The sequence below is a fragment of the Phoxinus phoxinus genome, assembly GCF_949152265.1.
Source record: "Phoxinus phoxinus genome assembly, chromosome: 1".
Classification (NCBI taxonomy): Eukaryota; Metazoa; Chordata; class Actinopteri; order Cypriniformes; family Leuciscidae; genus Phoxinus; species Phoxinus phoxinus.
The window spans coordinates 3,003,361-3,023,161 of record NC_136876.1 but is presented as its reverse complement, the minus strand read 5'-3'; the positions used below and the strand labels follow the sequence as shown (position 1 = coordinate 3,023,161).

At 37.5% G+C, this 19,801-nt stretch overlaps 1 protein-coding gene across 2 annotated transcripts; it reads right to left on the bottom strand.

Annotated features, from left to right (window-relative positions):
• Positions 1 to 1,446: 1,446 nt before the first annotated feature.
• LOC307006416 (uncharacterized protein) lies at positions 1,447 to 18,462 on the bottom strand. 2 transcript variants are annotated; one of them, XM_079627372.1, is made up of 5 exons: positions 18,391 to 18,462; positions 18,077 to 18,130; positions 17,306 to 17,593; positions 3,781 to 5,428; positions 1,447 to 2,886 (listed from the first exon to the last, which is right to left on the bottom strand). In XM_079627372.1, exons 3-5 carry the CDS (start codon positions 17,337 to 17,339, stop codon positions 2,883 to 2,885), a joined length of 1,686 nt encoding a protein of 561 aa, XP_079483498.1. In that variant the 5' UTR covers positions 17,340 to 17,593; positions 18,077 to 18,130; positions 18,391 to 18,462; the 3' UTR covers positions 1,447 to 2,882. The 2 variants fall into 2 exon arrangements, with proteins under 2 accessions (XP_079483498.1, XP_079483497.1); XM_079627371.1 differs by having other exon boundaries at positions 17,306 to 17,795; positions 18,391 to 18,445.
• Between the last annotated feature and the right edge of the window lie 1,339 nt (positions 18,463 to 19,801).

Sequence of the window (19,801 nt, the reverse complement as noted above, 5' to 3'; positions counted from 1 at the left end):
AGAGGGCGCACTTACACGACAAACAACTCTCCCAATACCTGTGAGCTACCATGAAGTGACTGAACAATACAAGATTATGGTGAAATAAACTCACATACCCACAAGATAGAAAATGGAAGGTTGCAAAAATATTTGTCATTCTTTAACCTGTTACATAAGCATTTATGTCTGTCTATCTATTCATCGTACAGTAACTGATGCCAATTCAAAAAAAAAAAAAATTGCTAATCCTAACATTATATTCTGCTTCTTCATTATAAATCCAGGTATCTAGAAATATAGAAAATATAAATATATATATAAATAATTTAAATTCTTCCAAATATAAATAATGGTAAGAAAAACAGTTCATAAACATAAACACAGAAATAAACTTTCATATAGTAACAAATCCCCTCAGTCTGCTGACACCAATGAAATGAGCTTTAAGTGTCAATTTACAGGAGATCTGGAGACATCAGCATAATAAATGAGGTGAAAACAGGAACTATTGTCATGAAATAAAGAGTGTTTTCAGCAGATCTGTTAATATTGATGAGCCTCAGACTATCAACACTCATTCAACAAGCCATTCAGGATCATCAGCAGATCATCTCACTTTATTCTGAGTGTTTGCTGTTAGAAACACATTATTTGAGTCAGATAGATGACTAAAGACTATTAAACTGCTCCATTGTAAGACAATACTGTTATTTCTCACACTATGACATGGATAAAACATCAATAACACAAAAACAATCACTAATGATGACACTCATCTTCATAAACCACTACAGATAAATAATTACAGCAGCATTGTCCACCCTCACACCCCACCAGGGCGCCTTGCGGAGGGGGAGGTTCTGTCACATTGAGTGCTCCACGGCTCTGGAGGGTTAATAAAGGCCTTCTGAAGCAAAGCGATGAGTTTGTGTAAAGTAAATAAAGTAAAATTCCAGCTTTCGACCATACGCAGTCTACTTGCGCCTAAAGCGCAACTTACGCAACTTGTGACGTCAGAAATGGCGTAGCATAAATATCATCAGTACGTCACATTACCCGCATAAGTTGCGCTTTGACTTAAGTCAAATCCGTATGTCTGTTTGGCCGGAAGCTAGTTATTTTACTCTATAAAGTTTTAAATATTGATATTTTTCTCACGCATCGCTAAACTTCAGAATATCTTTATTAACCCCCTGGAGAAGTGTGGAGCACTTTTATCATGGATAGATGCACTGTATTGTATTTTTATCCCGTAACCTATAAATCATTCTCAAACATACCCATAATCTGCTGCAATCAAATATTGCCCTTACCTTTAGATTAAGGATGTCGATTTAGGGTCCTCGTGGTGCCTCTAACCAGTTCAATATTGAATTTGAAGGAACTAGGTGTTTGCTAATATTAATATTTAATTACAAAAAATCATGAAATATTGATAGGAAAAAAATACTCTTAGACTTGTTTAAAAAGTTTTACGAATCACCACAACATGATTTCGTTTTATTAAAAAAGATTCAGAATAATACAAAGGGAAAAAAAACAAAGGAAAAAATAAACACGTAAAAGACCCGAAATGTGGCCCCGAAAAAAACCTCTCCAAGGCTTTTTATACTAACCCTGGTCCGGGCCGCCTTTTAACAATGGGCTGTTATTCTACTACAGCCAATTCCCTTAAAGGTCGAACTTTGGACTTATCCCAGTCCTTCATTAACATAGGCTTGCAGAAGCACATATTCAAAATAACCATTTTCTTTTTACACCTATTCTATGCAGCACATAGACAAAAGCTTTATTTGGTAAGTGTCACGGGTCTATGAAGGAAGGCTCAAATGCAGAACGAGTGTTAACATGTTCATTGACAAACAGTAGACAGATGACAAGATGTGGTGGGAGAGGTGAACAGTCCAGACAATAGGCAGGGATGAGACACAATGACAGCCGTTGTAACTAGCCGAGCAGCAGTTGTAACTAGCACAAGATGACTGTAGGCTGGAGAGAAGTAATGGTAGAGCAGAATGAGACCTGAGAATACCAGCAATAGCCGGACAGGAACTTCAAGTACAACAGGCAAAGCACTCAGGGATCTCAGGCTCAGCACCAGGCTTGCTCCAAAGCTAAGAGTGTAAGGAGCCAGGGACGCTCTGCTAGCAGGACAGGACTGGAACTACAGACACAGGAGACAAGACAGACAGGACCGATGGCAGAGCTAAAGAAAAAAAGAAACTTCTACAAATAAAACACAAGAGGAACAGGTGAGCACACTCAGACAAGGAACAGGAGAACACACTCCGGTAAACGAGGACTTAACTAGACAAGAGGGTGTGGTTCTGGGAAACAAGGAGGCAGGAGCAAAGGAGCACATGGCCAACACAAACAAAGACAGAGCCATATGTTGAAGCACAACACAAACATAGAGACATGAAACAAAGACACAGACAAAGCTGCCAGGGCAGAACCCTGACAGTAAGTTTGACTATCGCAACCCTTTTGACCTTTCTCTAGTTTCACACATTTTCAAGGTCTAAGGCGAATGATGTTCACAGTTCCTTATAAAAATACATGTGGTCCTAACAGTCTAAACATATTGAGTCCACATACACAGACACACACACAACACCTCTGACAATGAACCATAAGTTCGTAGGCCAAGCTCAAATTAGGCTTTAAATAATTTGAGCTTGTCCTGCAAATTCAACATCCTCATTTGAGCAGTTTATTTCAGTTTGCACTGTGTATTATTTTCCTATTTAATCGCTCAACTGGTTCGATAATTTTAATTAACTGCTGAGCACGATGAATCCGTCCGTTCTTAGGGAGTCGAGCCTCAGTGGGTGATCTTCTCCTTTCTCTCCTTCTTCTCCGTCTTGCGAGCTCTCTTTGCGTTGTCCCTCTGGAGGTGTTCAACTATAAGATAGTCCATAAAAATATCAGCTTGTCTGTTACATTAACATTTCTAATTTCTAGGTCATCTCCATCCGTTACTTTCAAAGCATGCAGATAATCGTTAATGTATACCATTTCTTCAGAAGAAGTTTTTTTTTCTGGGAATTTATCAGAAGAAGATTTGTCAGAAGAGCTCATAATCCTATGACGCATTACACCCGGTGCAGGGAGCCGGAGAAAGCCGAAAATGATCTCCTATAGTTGTTGAAAGTAGTATTTTAAGTGATATAATTGATTCTAAGATCCATATTACTATCACACGAGCCAATGGCGATTAAATGCACGGATGCATAGTCAGATTAATGAATGAAATACAACTGTTCAGAACAGAAGACTGTATTGGACTCATGCTGCATACGCAATGACAATTATGCTTACTGTAAATATAGTTACAACTACGATAAGAGATGTTAAATAAAATACCCCGTGAACATTCACACGTTTGTCCTGTGATAGGCTACAATTTATCTCCATAAATACTATTTTCTCAATTCTAAGCATAGAAACGCACAGGTGAAATACACTGAAAATTATATGCATTTAATAATGTGGTCGGGTTGAAGTCATCCCTCCGGATCTGCATCCACTCAGCCCGTACCGCAGCGTCAACGGGGAATGCATGAAAGCTGACTTCTTTGTTGTAACGTGACGAAACGGAAACAATAACGGCACACAACAACGAAGTGCTGAGGCTGTCACCCTCTTGAATCCTAAAAACACTCATTGTGAAAAATTCTCTCTCAGGTAATGGGATTCGGTCGCTGTTGTTACTACTCTACCATCATTAACAATGCATCCTCTCGACCAAAATCACTGTTTTCTATAGTATAAAATAAACATCATATTATTACTTACCGGGATTTCAGACTGTGTTTAAGTGGTTTCTCCACTGTATGGATCTTCATGTGTCGCTTCAGGGCACTTTTAATAGAGAAACTCGTCCCACACTGATCACACGTGTGCGGCTTCTCTCCAGTGTGAATCCTCTCATGTGTTTTCAGAGATGATGACTCACAGAATCTCTTGTCACAGTGTGAACACTTGTAAGGTTTTTCTCCAGTGTGGATCCTCTCATGTTTTTTCAGAGATGATGACTCACAGAATCTCTTGTCACAGTGTGAACACTTGTAAGGTTTTTCTCCAGTGTGAATTCTCTGGTGCAGTTTTAAATGTTCCGCTGTAGTAAAAGTCTTCTCACACTCAAAGCACATGTACTCTCTCACACCAGTGTGAGTTTTCTCATGTATATGTAAATGATGCCGCTGTGAAAAACTCTTTCCACACACAGAACATGAATGCGGCTTCTCCTTCGTATGAACTCTCAGGTGTTTCTTCAGCTCTGATGCACTAAGAAATGTTTTGCCACATTGATCACATGTGAACGGCTTCTCTCCGGTGTGGATCCTCATGTGTCGCTTCAGGTGATTTTTAATAGAGAAACTATTCCCGCACTGATCACATGTGAACGGCTTCTCTCCGGTGTGGATCATCATGTGAACATTAAGGTTTGATGATCGACTGAAACTCTGCCCGCACTGATCACATGAAAACGGCTTTTCTCCGGTATGAACACTCATGTGTATCTTCAGGTGACTTTTAACAGAGAAACTCTTTCCACACTGATCACACGTGTGCGGCTTCTCTCCAGTGTGGATCCTCATGTGAATCTCAAGATGTTGTTTGGTTGTGAAACTGTTTCCACACTGAGTGCAGGTGAAAGATTTCTTGGCTCTTCTTTTCTTTAAAAATGTCTGTTTAGTCTTTGAGCGACTCAAAGGTTTTCCTCCAGCTTGGACATGATGTTCCTCCTTCACTTCTCTCAGTTCTTCACTCTCCTCCTTCACTTCTCTCAGTTCTTCACTCTCCTCCTCCACTTCTCTCAGTTCTTCACTCTCCTCCTCCACTTCTCTCAGTTCTTCACTCTCCTCCTTCACTTCTCTCAGTTCTTCACTCTCCTCCTCCACTTCTCTCAGTTCTTCACTCTCCTCCTTCACTTCTCTCAGTTCTTCACTCTCCTCCTTCACTTCTCTCAGTTCTTCACTCTCCTCCTCCACTTCTCTCAGTTCTTCACTCTCCTCCTTCACTTCACTCAGTTCTTCACTCTCCTCCTTCACTTCTCTCAGTTCATCACTCTCCTCCTCCACTTCTCTCAGTTCTTCACTCTCCTCCTTCACTTCTCTCAGTTCATCACTCTCCTCCTTCACTTCACTCAGTTCTTCACTCTCCTCCTTCACTTCTCTCAGTTCATCACTCTCCTCCTCCACTTCTCTCAGTTCATCACTCTCCTCCTTCACTTCTCTCAGTTCTTCACTCTCCTCCTTCACTTCTCTCAGTTCTTCACTCTCCTCCTTCACTTCTCTCAGTTCTTCACTCTCCTCCTTCACTTCTCTCAGTTCATCACTCTCCTCCTCCACTTCTCTCAGTTCTTCACTCTCCTCCTTCACTTCTCTCAGTTCTTCACTCTCCTCCTCCACTTCACTCTCCTCGCTCTCTTCCATCGAGTCTGACAGGAAAAAAAAATTTACATTTAATTTTCAGTACATTAAAATATTTATCTTCAAAGAGAGAAATATAAAGTGAAAGGACATGAAAGTGAGCCCTGATGTACTGGTAGAAAGTAGACCACTGCTATAAAATATGATAATTTGACTTTTTTTGAAAATTGATTATATGTCCTTGAAACTTTCCATGAATGAGGTCAATTTATCTTCAAATTATTATTTGTAAAGCATTATAGGCACAAATCCCATGTTTCTTTAGCAAGAACTATTATATTTGATCAATGACACAATTATCTAACATGATATTAACATTACCGTATTTTCCGGACTATAAGTCACACTTTTTTTCCATGGTTTTGCTGGTCCTGCGACATAGTCAGGTGCGACTTGTATAGCAAAATGAATTCATACTGACTGATATGAACCAAGAGAAAACATTACCGTCTCCAGCCGCGAGAGGGCGCTCTAGTTAGCGGAGTTGTTCAGAAGCGACACCGAGGAAGAACTCAATGGATTCAGTGTTGTGGAGTAAGATTTGTTTTTGGGGTCCTTGAGATGTTTTGACATGACCTGATATTTGTACTTTTTTCAGTTGCTTATAAACATATTAATGGCAAAGGTGTAATTACACTCTATTTAGCACGAACATGGCTATCATAATATGTGAGCAACATGTATGTACATGTTTGCATTTTTGAGAGAATATTATTTATGCGTGGTTATTCAAAAAACTCAAACTTAAATTGTCTGATATAAGACCACAAACGACCAACTTCACATATTCCCACAATACTTTTGACTAATGGATAATGTCGCCTAGAGTTTTTATTTCAAAATGATCTGAAAATCATCCGGGCTAATCGTTCACATTAAACAATAGATTGATTTAAATTTAGTAAGAAACTTTTTGTTTGGAAAGGCAATATGCAGGTGGGAGTGAATGATCCAACAAGGTCATGAATAATGCCCTAATTCACACCTGAGGAGACAAAGACCTGCTAATGCTGCATACTAATGAGCCTTTCATTCAGGTGTCACTGAGCCACAAAGAATGCAAAGACAACACACACACACATATATATATATATATATATTAGGGCTGTCAAAGTTAACGCGTTAATTAGGCGTTAACGCAACATCCTATTAACGGCACAGCTCTCTCTCTCTCTCTCTCTCTTCTCCTGTCTCTCTCTCTCTCTCTCTCTCTCTCTCTCTCTCTCTCTCTCTCTCTCTCTCTCTCTCTCTCTCTCTCTCTCTCTCTCTCTCTCTCTCTCTCTCTCTCTCTCTCTCTCTCTCTCTCTCTCTCTCTCTCTCTCTCTCTCTCTCTCTCTCTCTCTCTCTCTCTCTCTCTCTCTCTCCTCTCTCTCTCTCTCTCTCTCTCTCTCTCTCTCTCTCTCTCTCTCTCTCTCTCTCTCTCTCTCTCTCTCTCTCTCTCTCTCTCTCTCTCTCTCTCTCTCTCTCTCTCAAATGTTTCTCTCACGGGTTTTTAACGTGTATGGTCACAACGCACTGGGGATATTGTGGTGAGGACGGGGAGGTTGTAGTAGCCAGTTTTTAAACTGGCTGCCATGGCGAATGCGGAGACGGCGAGTTATGAGCAACTCACCCGGCAGCATGGAATAAAAGTGCCGGTTGGAGTTGAGTGCTCAGTCGAGGAATGTGTGTTAGCGGTAGGAGTGGTGGTTGGTCACAGTAGTATTCGTTCGGCATCGAGAATGAACGGTGCTGTGGTGTTATTTTTAGACAAAATTTAAAAAGTGAACGTGACGGTTGAAAACGGGATAGTTCTCAATGATAGTTTGATCAAGGTTTTCCCACTTGTCAATCCAGCGAGAAAGGTTGTGCTTTCCAATGTGCCTCCATTTATTAGTGACGAAGCGCTGCAGCGCGAATTATCTCGATATGGACAGTTGGTTTCGGCGATTAAGAAAATTCCTTTAGGCTGCAAATCCCCGTTGTTGAAACACCTTGTGTCTTTTCGTAGACAAGTATATATGATTTTGAGGAGTGATATTGATGAACTGAATATTGCTTTTAAATTCAAAGTTGAAACTTTTGAGTATGTAATTTTTGCAACAACGGAGAACATGAAATGCTTTGGATGCGGGAAAATGGGACACTTAGTACGCGCTTGTCCAGACAAAAATGTGTCAAATGGTACAGAAGAAAGTGGGTCTCAAAGTCATAATGAAGGTCAGAGTGTGGAAAGAGTTGGTGAGGTTTCGGATTTGAGGGTGGACAATGAAGAACCAGGAAGTAGTGGAGTGAAGAGTAGTGAAAATGAGACCATGGATATTGAGCTTGATGAGATGGTGGGTGAATTACTCAGAGGACGAAGCAGTATGTAAAGTGCCGGCAGTGAAAAGGAAGTCTAATCTGGGTGAGATTGTAACTACATCAAAGAAGAAGGCACAGGATGAGACCATTACCAAAAGTTCTGGAGAGGTGTTGAATGCAAGTGATTCTGGATCAGAAAGTGAGCAAGAATGTTCTGAAGTTCAAGTTGAGGAAGAGGTTAGACTAGACTATAGTGGTTACAGTTTGGAAAGAATGAAGAATTTTCTCCAGCGTACAAAAGGAATGAGGAATGTTGAGGTTATAGACTATTTTCCTGATCTATCCTTATTTATTGACTCAGTAAAAAGTTTAATGAAACAAAAAGGTGAAGGATGTCTGTCAAATCCTGAGGTGTATCATCTAAAAAAGATTGTGCAAAAAGTGCGACCTCAAGCATTGAGTAATGATATGTCACAAGAATAAAGGCATGATATGGACCTGGCTTTTTGTGCTTTTTTCATCCCTCATAATGAGCAATCTTAAAATCGCTTCCCTGAATGTGAATGGGGCGAGGGATGTAAACAAAAGAGCACAGGTTTATGAGTTAATGAAACTAAAAAATATAGATGTCATGTTTTTGCAAGAAACTCACAGTACAAAGGAAAATGAAGTTGATTGGATGAAAGAGTGGGATGGAAATATTGTTCTGAGTCATAAGACTTCTCTCAGTGCTGGGGTGGCGGTTTTGTTTTCAAAGACTTGTTTACCAATATCGTATGATGTTACAGAAGTAATACAAGGTAGATTAATTAAGATTATAGCAAAGTTTGAAAATGTTACTGTGGAATTTATAAATGTCTATGCGCCTGTAAAATCAATAGAAAGAATGTTGTTTCTTGAAACTTTATGTGATAGTTTAAAACAATGTAATACAGAAAGTTTCTTAGTACTGGGTGGAGATTTTAACTGTACAAGTAATGATTTAGATAGAAATCACATTGAGCCTCATATGGCTTCAAGAAGTAAATTACTGAATATGATTAAAACTTGTCAACTCTGTGATGTGTGGAGAAATTTTCATTGTAACGAAAGGCAATATACATGGGCACATGTGAAAGAAAATCGCATTTCTTTAGCAAGATTGGATTTTTTTTATGGTTTTAAACATCAGAAACAATGTTTTAAATCTTGTGATATTTGTCCTGTTGGTTTCTCTGACCACTCAATGGTAGTAGCATGTATTTTTATTAATTCTGTTAAATATAAGAGTGCCTATTGGCATTTTAATAGTGCTTTAATTGAGGATGCTCACTTTTGTAAATGTTTCTTTTTTTTGGTTGGGGTGGAAATCTAAAAAGTCATCTTTTACATCAATACAGCAGTGGTGGGAAATTGGGAAGGTGCAAATACAAAAACTCTGTAATCAGTACACTTTTAATGTTTCTAGAGACATGGTTCAATCCATAAGAAGTCTAGAGATGGATATTGTTGAACTCCAGGCTTTAAATGAAGCCTCTGAAAATCAAAACCAATTGCGGGCTCTTAAAGGAAAAAAAAGCAGCCTTGGCAGATCTATTAGGTACAAGGGCTCAGGGTGCGTTGGTTAGATCTAGATTTCAGAATCTTTCTGAAATGGATGCTCAGTCCAAGTTCTTCTTCAGTTTAGAAAGAAAAAATGGCCAAAAAAAAAGTATTCAGTGTTTAAGGTCAGAAGATGGAAAAGTTCTGACGGAGGTTTCTGACATCCGAAAAAGAGCTGTCAGTTTTTACAAGGAGCTGTATTCCAATAGTGTTGTGGATTGCCAGTTAATGGCTGAATTTGTGTCCAATTTACCAAAAGTGAATGAAGATTCATATGCAGACCTGATATGCCCATTAACAATAGACGAACTTCTTAATGCTTTGCAGAGTATGAAGAATGGTAAAGCACCAGGATTGGATGGGTTGCCTGTTGATTTTTATAAGGCATACTGGCATTTGTTGGGAGAAGATCTACTTGCAGTCTTAAGTGATAGTTTGGATAAAGGACAACTGCCACTAAGCTGCAGAAGAGCTGTTTTAACTTTGCTCCCCAAAAAAGGTGATCTCAAAGAGATAAAAAACTGGAGGCCAGTGTCTTTATTATGCACTGATTATAAGATTTTATCAAAAGTTTTGGCGAATAGAATGAAGAAGGTAATTGGACAGGTTATACATCTAGATCAATCCTACTGTGTACCTAATAGATCAATTGTGGATAATATATCCCTAATTCGAGATGTTTTGGAAGTCTCTAGACTGTTTGGGATCAAATGTGGCCTAATTTCCCTAGATCAAGAGAAGGCGTTTGATCGGGTGGATCATCAGTTTTTATGGTACACGTTCGAGACTTTTGGGTTCCCGCCTGCTTTCACTGCCTTGATTAAAGTGCTTTATGAAAATATTGAAAGTGTACTGAAGATCAATGGTGGTTTGAGTAGCCCTTTTAAAATACGAAGGGGTATTAGACAAGGATGTGCTTTGTCGGGTATGCTTTACTCAATAGCAATAGAACCCATGTTAAATAAAATTAGGACTCATTTAGACGGGTTTAGATATGAGAGTACCTTGCCACCTATAAAGCTGTCAGCATATGCAGATGATGTTTTAGTTTTAACCAGTGGGCAGGATGATATTGACAAGCTGGTTGATATTGTTAACATTTATGCAAAAATCTCATCTGCAAAGGTAAACTGGGCCAAAAGTTCAGCATATTGTGTTGGAAAATGGAATGGAGAACTGGTATTACCAGGTAAAATGGTTTGGTCACAAAGAGGTCTGAAATATCTTGGAATGGGTGATGAAATAATAATGCAAAGAAACTGGGAAAATATTCTTGAAAATGTGGAAGGAAGATTTGAAAGGTGGAAATGGCTTCTACCTAAAATGTCCTTTAGGGGGAGAGCATTGATTATTAATAACTTAGTAAGCCTCCTCATTATGGCACAAATTAACAGTTTTAGAGCCTCCGGAAGGGGTTCTTGGAAAAATACAGGTCAAGATAATCAACTTCTTTTGGGATAGATTACATTGGTTACCACGGAATGTTCTGTACCTTCCAAAGGAAGAAGGTGGTCAAGGGGTTGTTGACCTTATAAGCAGGAAAGTAGCCTTTAGGCTACAGTTTGTTCAAAAGTTTTTATACAGTCCTAGTGTTTCATGGTTTGGACCAGCCTGTTGCCTTTTGAGTAAGGTGGGAGGGTGGGATTTTAGAAGAAATATCTTTTGGACAGATTGTAGCAGTTTTAGTTTGAAGTCTATCTCTTCCTTTTACGAAAGTTTAAGAAAAGCATGGTGTATGGTACAGGTCAAAAGACTATTGTCACATCAGTCTCTGTATTGGTTTTTGGAAGAGCCATTGATCAATGGTGCTCGACTCGATTTATGTGGAGACACAACTTTGTGGTTGATGCAGACTTTAACAAAAGCCAAAGTTGTTAAAATGAAAGACTTAATAGAAGTGGCTGGTATCGCGTTGAACAATGCTGATGCACTTGCACAGAGACTTGAAATTAAACCAACAAGGACAGTCTATTTTTTATTGAAGAAGTGCCGCGAAATTTTGAGTGAAGAAGACTGGAACTTTGTGTCAAGTCAAGCTCTTCCTGATAAAACGGATCATTTTCCTTGTATGGTGATGTCTAAAAATGTAATGGAAAATGAAAATGTTTTAATGAACTCAGAGAATTTGAGAGACATAATGTTTGATACAATGGGGGGAAAGAGCTTGTATAAAGTTTGTGTGAAGGTGATAAATAAGGAGAAATTAAATCGTATGGATACACCATGGAGAGATCATTTAAGTGTCGATTTGGATGTCAAACCTTGCTGGGGCTCTTGTTACGAACCACCATTGACTAAAAATGTGGGTGATCTCCAATTGCGAATTTTACATGGAATTATTGCTATAAATTCTTTTATCTCATTGTTGAATCCGAATGTGCAGGATAGTTGTCCTTTTTGTGGGGAAAGAGAAACCATTTTTCATTGTTTTATGCACTGTGAGAGACTAAGACCTTTAGTTGGTTTATTGGAGATTTTCTTTACTAATGTTAATGAAATGTTTACAATGATTGTGTTTATTTTTGGTTTTAAATATTGTAAAGGAAAAAAGAAGAAAGGACGATTGTTAAATTTTATCTTAGGTCAGGCCAAAATGGCGGTTTATATTAGTAGGAAATATGAAATTGCTGGTAGTAGTAAAAATGTTGAATTGTTGTTTAAGGGGTTCATAAAAGCAAGAATAAAACGTGATTTTATTTTGTACTCCCATATGAACAAATTGGAAAACTTTGAAGAGGTGTGGAGTGTACAAAGAATGTTGTGCTGGATTGAAAATGATGCATTGCACTTTGTTGAAGAATTTGAGTAGGCCTAACTATATGTGATTGTTTTGTTAATGTAGTGGTTTTTGTGTAGGTAATAAAAGATGTGTTAAAAATAAAAATAAAATCTCTCTCTCTCTCTCTCTCTCTCGATTTCATCAGACAGGTTTGTTGTGCAGATTAACATCTTGGAAGGGAGAGCTGGTTATGTTTAATGGGTCACGTTTCAGTCACTATTTCATATTCATTCCGTTGTTTGACAACAGAAACAGTAAAATATACCAATGAAAACAGTTTTATTGAGAATTTAGCTTCATCAAAATGGGCACAGAGAGAGACAAACTAATGTAATAATAAATAATAAATGTACATTTAGCATTTTCAGAAGAGCTGCCCTGCCATGCAAAAATCTAAAGATGTTTGTTTTAGTAAATTGCTCAGTGCAAAGAAAGAGAAGTAATGGGAACCTGGTTTTTCTTTATTCTTTCTTCATGTGTCTAATAGACATGAACAAGTTCTTTGAAAAACATCTATGACCTTTGAAACATGTCGTCTTCATGCTCTATGTTGACTATGGTTTCAATAATAAACATACATTTGCATAAAGCATCCATATTTATTCATGCCCATAATGATTAGAGTATTATACAAACTTGAAAAGTATTAATTTAAGGTACATTTAGAACAAATAAAAAAGTGCGATTAATCGCGAGTTAACTCATGGCAAGCATGCGATTAAAAAAATTAATCGATTGACAGCCCTAATATATATATATATATATATTACTACATAATTGGTTCAGAGTTGGAAACATCTTGAAAAAAAAGGGTATTTTTCCTCAAACTGTGTAGCCTATGCTTGCAAATTGTATAATATCCAAGGTAAACATTTCTAGTAATTGTGCAGTTAATTTTCATTCGTATTTTCAGAAAGTTTTGGAATATTTTTATTTATTTACCTTTATTTTACCAGGAAATAATCCCATTGAGATTCAGAATCTCTTTTTCAAGGGAGTCCTGGCCAAGACGGCAGAATAATAGTTCCATATTAAAAATACATATACAAACATTTAACAAAAAAACAAAAAAAAGACATTTTGGCAATTTTAACATAATCTCAACATAATCACCAGCAGCGCTCAGTAATAGCACATGTGCATTTAGTACTCAAATAGTCCTTTATCCTCATTTTAAATTGTGTCATTGTCGGAAAACCGTCAAATTTTAGCTGATTCTGCAATTTATACCTGGAAAAAGGTGCAAAAACTTTAAAGGCACTTTCACCGAAGACAGTTCGCGTTCGTGGGATGTCATACATGACTTGCCCATATGATCTAAGACTACATTTCCTGGTAGTGACTTTAAGAGTCAGAAGAGAGCATAAGTAAGGAGGCAGTTTACAAAGTATGGCCTTAAAAAGAAAAATATAGCAGTGCTCCAGCCTGCGATTGTGCAGAGATGGCCAACACACACTCTCATACAAGCGACAATGATGAGTACGGAAATTTGAATTAGTTACAAATCTTAGTGCGGCATGATATACTGAATCCAGCATTTTCAAAGAAGATTTATTTGCATGCATGTATAAAATATCACCATAATCCAGCATTTACATAAATGTTGTTTGTATAAGTGTTTTTCTCGTACTAAAAGAGAAACAGCCTTTGTTTCTATAATAGAAACCCAACTTTACTCTTAGTTTTTTTGTTAGACCCTCTATATGCTGTTTGAAGGACAAATTTTCTTCTAAAAGGAAGAAAAGGAAGGTAAAATTTCCAGGATTATCACGATATTATTATTCCTCACAGCGAGTGCGTTTTCCAGCTGTTGTGGGCGTTGACTGGTTTGCATGTGTTGCCTCAGATCTGTGTTTGAATAGCAGCGCGCTCTCGATTGGCGTGTCACATTAGCAGAGTAATGAGATGCCAGAACGATAATGAGAACGGCTGATCTCTCTCTCTTTTTATATAGATTACATAAACAGAGAATATTTGTTTGAGTTTTGAATTAGATAATTTAAAACTACATACTTAAATGATTATAGAGATATATATCTCATGTCTGAGTGAATAGTATTCGCTGAGTTTTGTTTAAGTTTACAGATGTGCTTCAGAAAAAAAGCTCACGAAGATGGAGAGGCAGAAAGCACACCCGGTTTACTTTATTTTACAAAAGCACGTTTTATTTCGATTTTAAGTGAACCCATAAAAAAAGAAGACATTTAACGGTTTATTTTTTCATATTTCTTAAGCCTGTATGACAAAAAATGACAGGAGTATTTTAAGTCTATTTTGCTGCTATGTGAAAAAAAACGAGGCAAACGCGCCGGCGCGTTTTTGGTCCCCAGATGGTTAAATGCTTCTGATTGGCCATTGCGTTCAAGAAATCAACACGTCTGTGATTGGCTACATCGCTCAACGCTGCAAACATGTTACAAATAGAAACTCTGGCCTGTAAATCGTTTCTATTTTGTTTTAGTTGTTCTTGTTGCTTTTCTGCAACAGATGAATAACAATTTATTAGTTTCTATATGTTTTATGTAAGGAATAATTGACGACAGGCCGTTGAATTATTATAAAAATAATGCACACCCGAGGTGGTAATGCAGTCACGACGCGAAGCGGAGTGGCCGTTACACCTCGGGTGTGCATTATTTTTATAATAATTCAACGGCCTGGAGTCAATTATTCCGCTTATACTACAGTTACCACACCTCGAAATATTGTTCAGATGATGTATTTCAAGACGTTTGTAAAGTTTTTGTCATTAAAACGCTCTTGTATGTAGGACTAATTCCTTGCGCATCTAAACCCATGCTCCGTTGCTAATTCCAAAACGTAATTTTAGAGTTAGTAATGGAGGTTTGAGCCGCTGATAGCAGACTAATGCTGGACACACACTTCACGACTGACACATTCTCTGACTGTGAATGCAGCAGATTTTAAACACCGCTGTGAACACAGACTGAACGCGCTGAAAACGCGTGCATGATCAGTCATAAGTATCAAATTACATTCATAACCGGCCTTAGAGAGAAGCATGTGCGTCAATATTATTATTTATTTATTAATTCAATTCGTTTTAATTAATTCGTTCATTCTTTTTTTCTATTAGTGACAGTAGACTAGACTAATAAATGAAACACAAAAGCCTTAACAAGTAGGCTATAGGCCTATCAATTTTATTTATTTGTTATATTATCTTCAATAATTACGAAAACCCGTGCAACAGAACTATCAATTTATTTAAATATTCAGTTTATTTTTTTATTGATTATGTATAGGACTGTATAACCTACTTTATTTATTAAAATTAAACTGCATGTTCCCATTGATTGTGAAGTTAGACATTGAAAATGGCAGATCAAGCGCATGGGGCTGCAGTGTCTCTTGTTATGAATTGTATCCTCTTTTCCGTTATTACAGTTGACTACGCGAAGTGATATGGAACTGTAGTGCGGTCAAGACCTGCCGGAACTACTTTAGCCGTTCGGTTCCCTGAAAATAATTGCACACCTCAGAACGTTCGTCAACCAATCAGATTCAAGCATTCAACGGCCCTGTAGTATAATCATATTTAATCGTTTTATTCTCCCGCAGCCGCACACACATAGTGAGTGCATTACCGCCCGCGGAAATATCGGGCTCGGGCAGAGAATCTAAGCTCAGTGCTGCACAATATATTGAATTTATCGAAATATTGCAAATGTATATATCGCAATATGCATATCGCAACAGCTTGCAATAAATGGGGTCATGAACAAAAGACAAAAGTTTTTTAGCTTTAATAAGTATCCGGATATATTTAATTCATACAGTGAAAACTAAGCAATGTTTTATTTTTACATTTTATGATTCAGTATCTTTTATTAAATAAACTTAATATAGGATAACCTGAAACCCTGTGGTTTACACTGATGTTAAAATAACACTTCTTATGCTACAGTAAAACACTGATGTTCACTTTCAGAAGTTTCAGAAGGATGTTTTCTTGTCGTAAAAACAATGTGAAACATGTAGGTTATATCATTTTAAATATATTTTAAAGATAATTTAAGTTTATTTTTTACACACTTTAAGCATTATCGTATCGCATGTTGAATATCGCATTATTTAAGGAGTTATCGCATTTTTCTTCAATATCGCACAGCCCTACGGCGGATATCGCTCATAGCCTTATACATTTTTGTTGACGACGTAGTTAAGGCGGCAGGCGTGTGTTTCTTAGGCGGCCGCCAGTTCCAAAGTGCTGCGAGAAACCCTGCGTTACGCTAACATGCCGGACACTATTCAGCTGTTGTTCTGTGTGCTGTTGTGGAGCTGAATAACTTGCCTTTCCAGATTAATGTCTGTTCTTGGTCTTGGATTTTGTGAAATAAATTTCTAAATAAATGCGACTTATAGTCCAGTGCGACTTATATATGTTTTTTTTCCTCGTCATGACGCATTTTTTGACTGATGCGTCTTATAGTCCGGAAAATACGGTAAAATATACAATACTGCTATGTTTTGTCTCCAACTTTGAGATTGATATTTATTTTACTAAAAACTTTTTAATTATTAATGGCCGTTTACACTAGACTTTTCCTACATAGACTTCCATTCATGCGCATGTGAAAGTGGGACACCAGAAACACAAGCTCAAGTGAATAACCCTGTGAGAAATAATAACAAGTGTTTAGCATTCAAGTGGAGTGGATTGTTTATTTTTTTTATTATTATTAGTTATATGTTAAATAGAGCATCTCTTAAAATTGTGACATCATCTGGGCTCTTTCTGATGCATGATGGGAAGACAAGAGAATAATCTCAATCCATTTTTACACAAACTGTAGCATTGACTGTATTCATCAACCCTGTTACCAAAGTTACTGTAAGAAGAATCTCTAGAACTATGAATAACTTGTATGATATTTGACAAATACAATTTTATCAGTAACTTGGTGTTTACTGATTATTCCTAAAAAAATACATTTTGTAAACTATGTTGAAAATGACTAAAATTCTGGTAACCTTGTTGCAAATTGGACACCAGATATAAAATAAATGTAAACGTCAAATAGTATTTAGCTTGATCTAATATTGATCATCAATATAAAAATGTCTCAAATCTCCCTTTACTGACCATTTGTTGAAGAAAACCCAGAACATTCTGCACCATTTCATAGTGTAACTGTTAACCTAAATGTGATGAAGTGCTTGAATGTTTCTAACATGAATGTTCTCCAGCATCATGAATGAATGAAGAATAAACACCAACCTCTTTGTTCTTCAGGATCTTCAGTGTGTTTCATTCTGCAGGGTTCTGGATCACTCGTGTTCTCACTGTCCTCTTTAATAAACTCAGTCTCTGCAGATTTCAGCTCTTCCTGATGCTTTCATGCTCGTCTTCACTTGTAGCTGATGGGGATTTACAGCATTTATTGGGGAATTACTGTGGGAGGAGCTTCACTGATGATGTGATTGCTGTGGGAGGAGCTTCACTGATGATGTGATTGCAGTGGGAGGAGCTTCACTGATGATGAATTCCAGAGTTTGAGGAGCTGATCTGCCAAAATCAAAAGTATAAATTACTGAGTTTGTTTTTATAATAAATGACACTTCTAAGTGTAGCTGGCGCGGTCTGCACTTCGCCGACTACTGCGTTGTGTTCTGGTGGACTGATGACAGGACACTGACGATCTTCAATCAGAATCAGTCTCTCTCAGTCAAGAAGAATGCAGACTCCGTATTTAATCGCATTCAAAAATCTGAAAAATTACCATGAAAAATGAACATATCGCATTAGGCTGTGTGTCATATTGCGTGTTATTTCTGTTATTAACTATGGGTAATAACGTTAAAGTTTTACATTAACATTATGCAACATGAAATAAACCATCTTCCTTTCACTAGTTAACACAGTAACATGCATGAAGCAAAATGTGCATGCTTTACATCTGGGCTGTTCAGTGCCATTGAACATCAATAAATACAAGAAAACTTTTAAATGAACACATTATATTCTAAACCTGGTATTGGAAGTACATACCTGTACAATTTCAAAGAGAGCAACAGTTCAGGATTATCTCCACTCAGAATCAGCCTAACATAAGAAAAAGGAAAACTGAAACATGTGGGCTTCATCACAAGACGACAGAATGGCGAGCGCTAACTTACAGCAAAACAAACCACGAGGCTAGCTATGTTAGCAATTCCTTAAGCACTCAAAACAGCAGTTCTCGACACATCTCAACTAAATATGTGCACTCATCATAAAATACACGTACAAGTTACCATGTGCACTAAAGCTAAAGTTACAACCGGTATATTTCAAGCTTACATTGCACTGATGTGAACACGTACCTCTCTCAGTCCAGTAGAATGCAGACTGAGAAACGAACGCTTTAAGTCAGTATATGACCACCGCCAGCCTCTATCCGATAGAGGGCGCACTTACACGACAAACAACTCTCCCAATACCTGTGAGCTACCATGAAGTGACTGAACAATACAAGATTATGGTGAAATAAACTCACATACCCACAAGATAGAAAATGGAAGGTTGCAAAAATATTTGTCATTCTTTAACCTGTTACATAAGCATTTATGTCTGTCTATCTATTCATCGTACAGTAACTGATGCCAATTCAAAAAAAAATATATTGCTAATCCTAACATTATATTTCTGCTTCTTCATTATAAATCCAGGTATCTAGAAATATAGAAAATAATATAAATAATTTAAATTCTTCCAAATATAAATAATGGTAAGAAAAACAGTTCATAAACATAAACACAGAAATAAACTTTCATATAGTAACAAATCCCCTCAGTCTGCTGACACCAATGAAATGAGCTTTAAGTGTCAATTTACAGGAGATCTGGAGACATCAGCATAATAAATGAGGTGAAAACAGGAACTATTGTCATGAAATAAAGAGTGTTTTCAGCAGATCTGTTAATATTGATGAGCCTCAGACTATCAACACTCATTCAACAAGCCATTCAGGATCATCAGCAGATCATCTCACTTTATTCTGAGTGTTTGCTGTTAGAAACACATTATTTGAGTCAGATAGATGACTAAAGACTATTAAACTGCTCCATTGTAAGACAATACTGTTATTTCTCACACTATGACATGGATAAAACATCAATAACACAAAAACAATCACTAATGATGACACTCATCTTCATAAACCACTACAGATAAATAATTACAGCAGCATTGTCCACCCTCACACCCCACCAGGGCGCCTTGCGGAGGGGGAGGTTCTGTCACATTGAGTGCTCCACGGCTCTGGAGGGTTAATAAAGGCCTTCTGAAGCAAAGCGAGGAGTTTGTGTAAAGTAAATAAAGTAAAATTCCAGCTTTCGGCCATACGCAGTCTACTTGCGCCTAAAGCGCAACTTACGCAACTCGTGACGTCAGAAATGGCGTAGCATAAATATCATCAGTACGTCACATTACCCGCATAAGTTGCGCTTTGACTTAAGTCAAATCCGTATGTCTGTTTGGCCGGAAGCTAGTTATTTTACTCTATAAAGTTTTTAAATATTGATATTTTTCTCACGCATCGCTAAACTTCAGAATATCTTTATTAACCCCCTGGAGAAGTGTGGAGCACTTTTATCATGGATAGATGCACTGTATTGTATTTTTATCCCGTAACCTATAAATCATTCTCAAACATACCCATAATCTGCTGCAATCAAATATTGACCTTACCTTTAGATTAAGGATGTCGATTCAGGGTCCTCGTGGTGCCTCTAA

Coding starts and splice junctions, on each gene's coding strand:
- LOC307006416 (XM_079627372.1), bottom strand. CDS start 17,339: ATGAAACACACTGAAGATCCTGAAGAACAAAGAG. Junction 5,429..17,305: donor AGATCCTGAAGAACAAAGAG/GTTGGTGTTTAT, acceptor TTTTCCTGTCAG/ACTCGATGGAAGAGAGCGAG.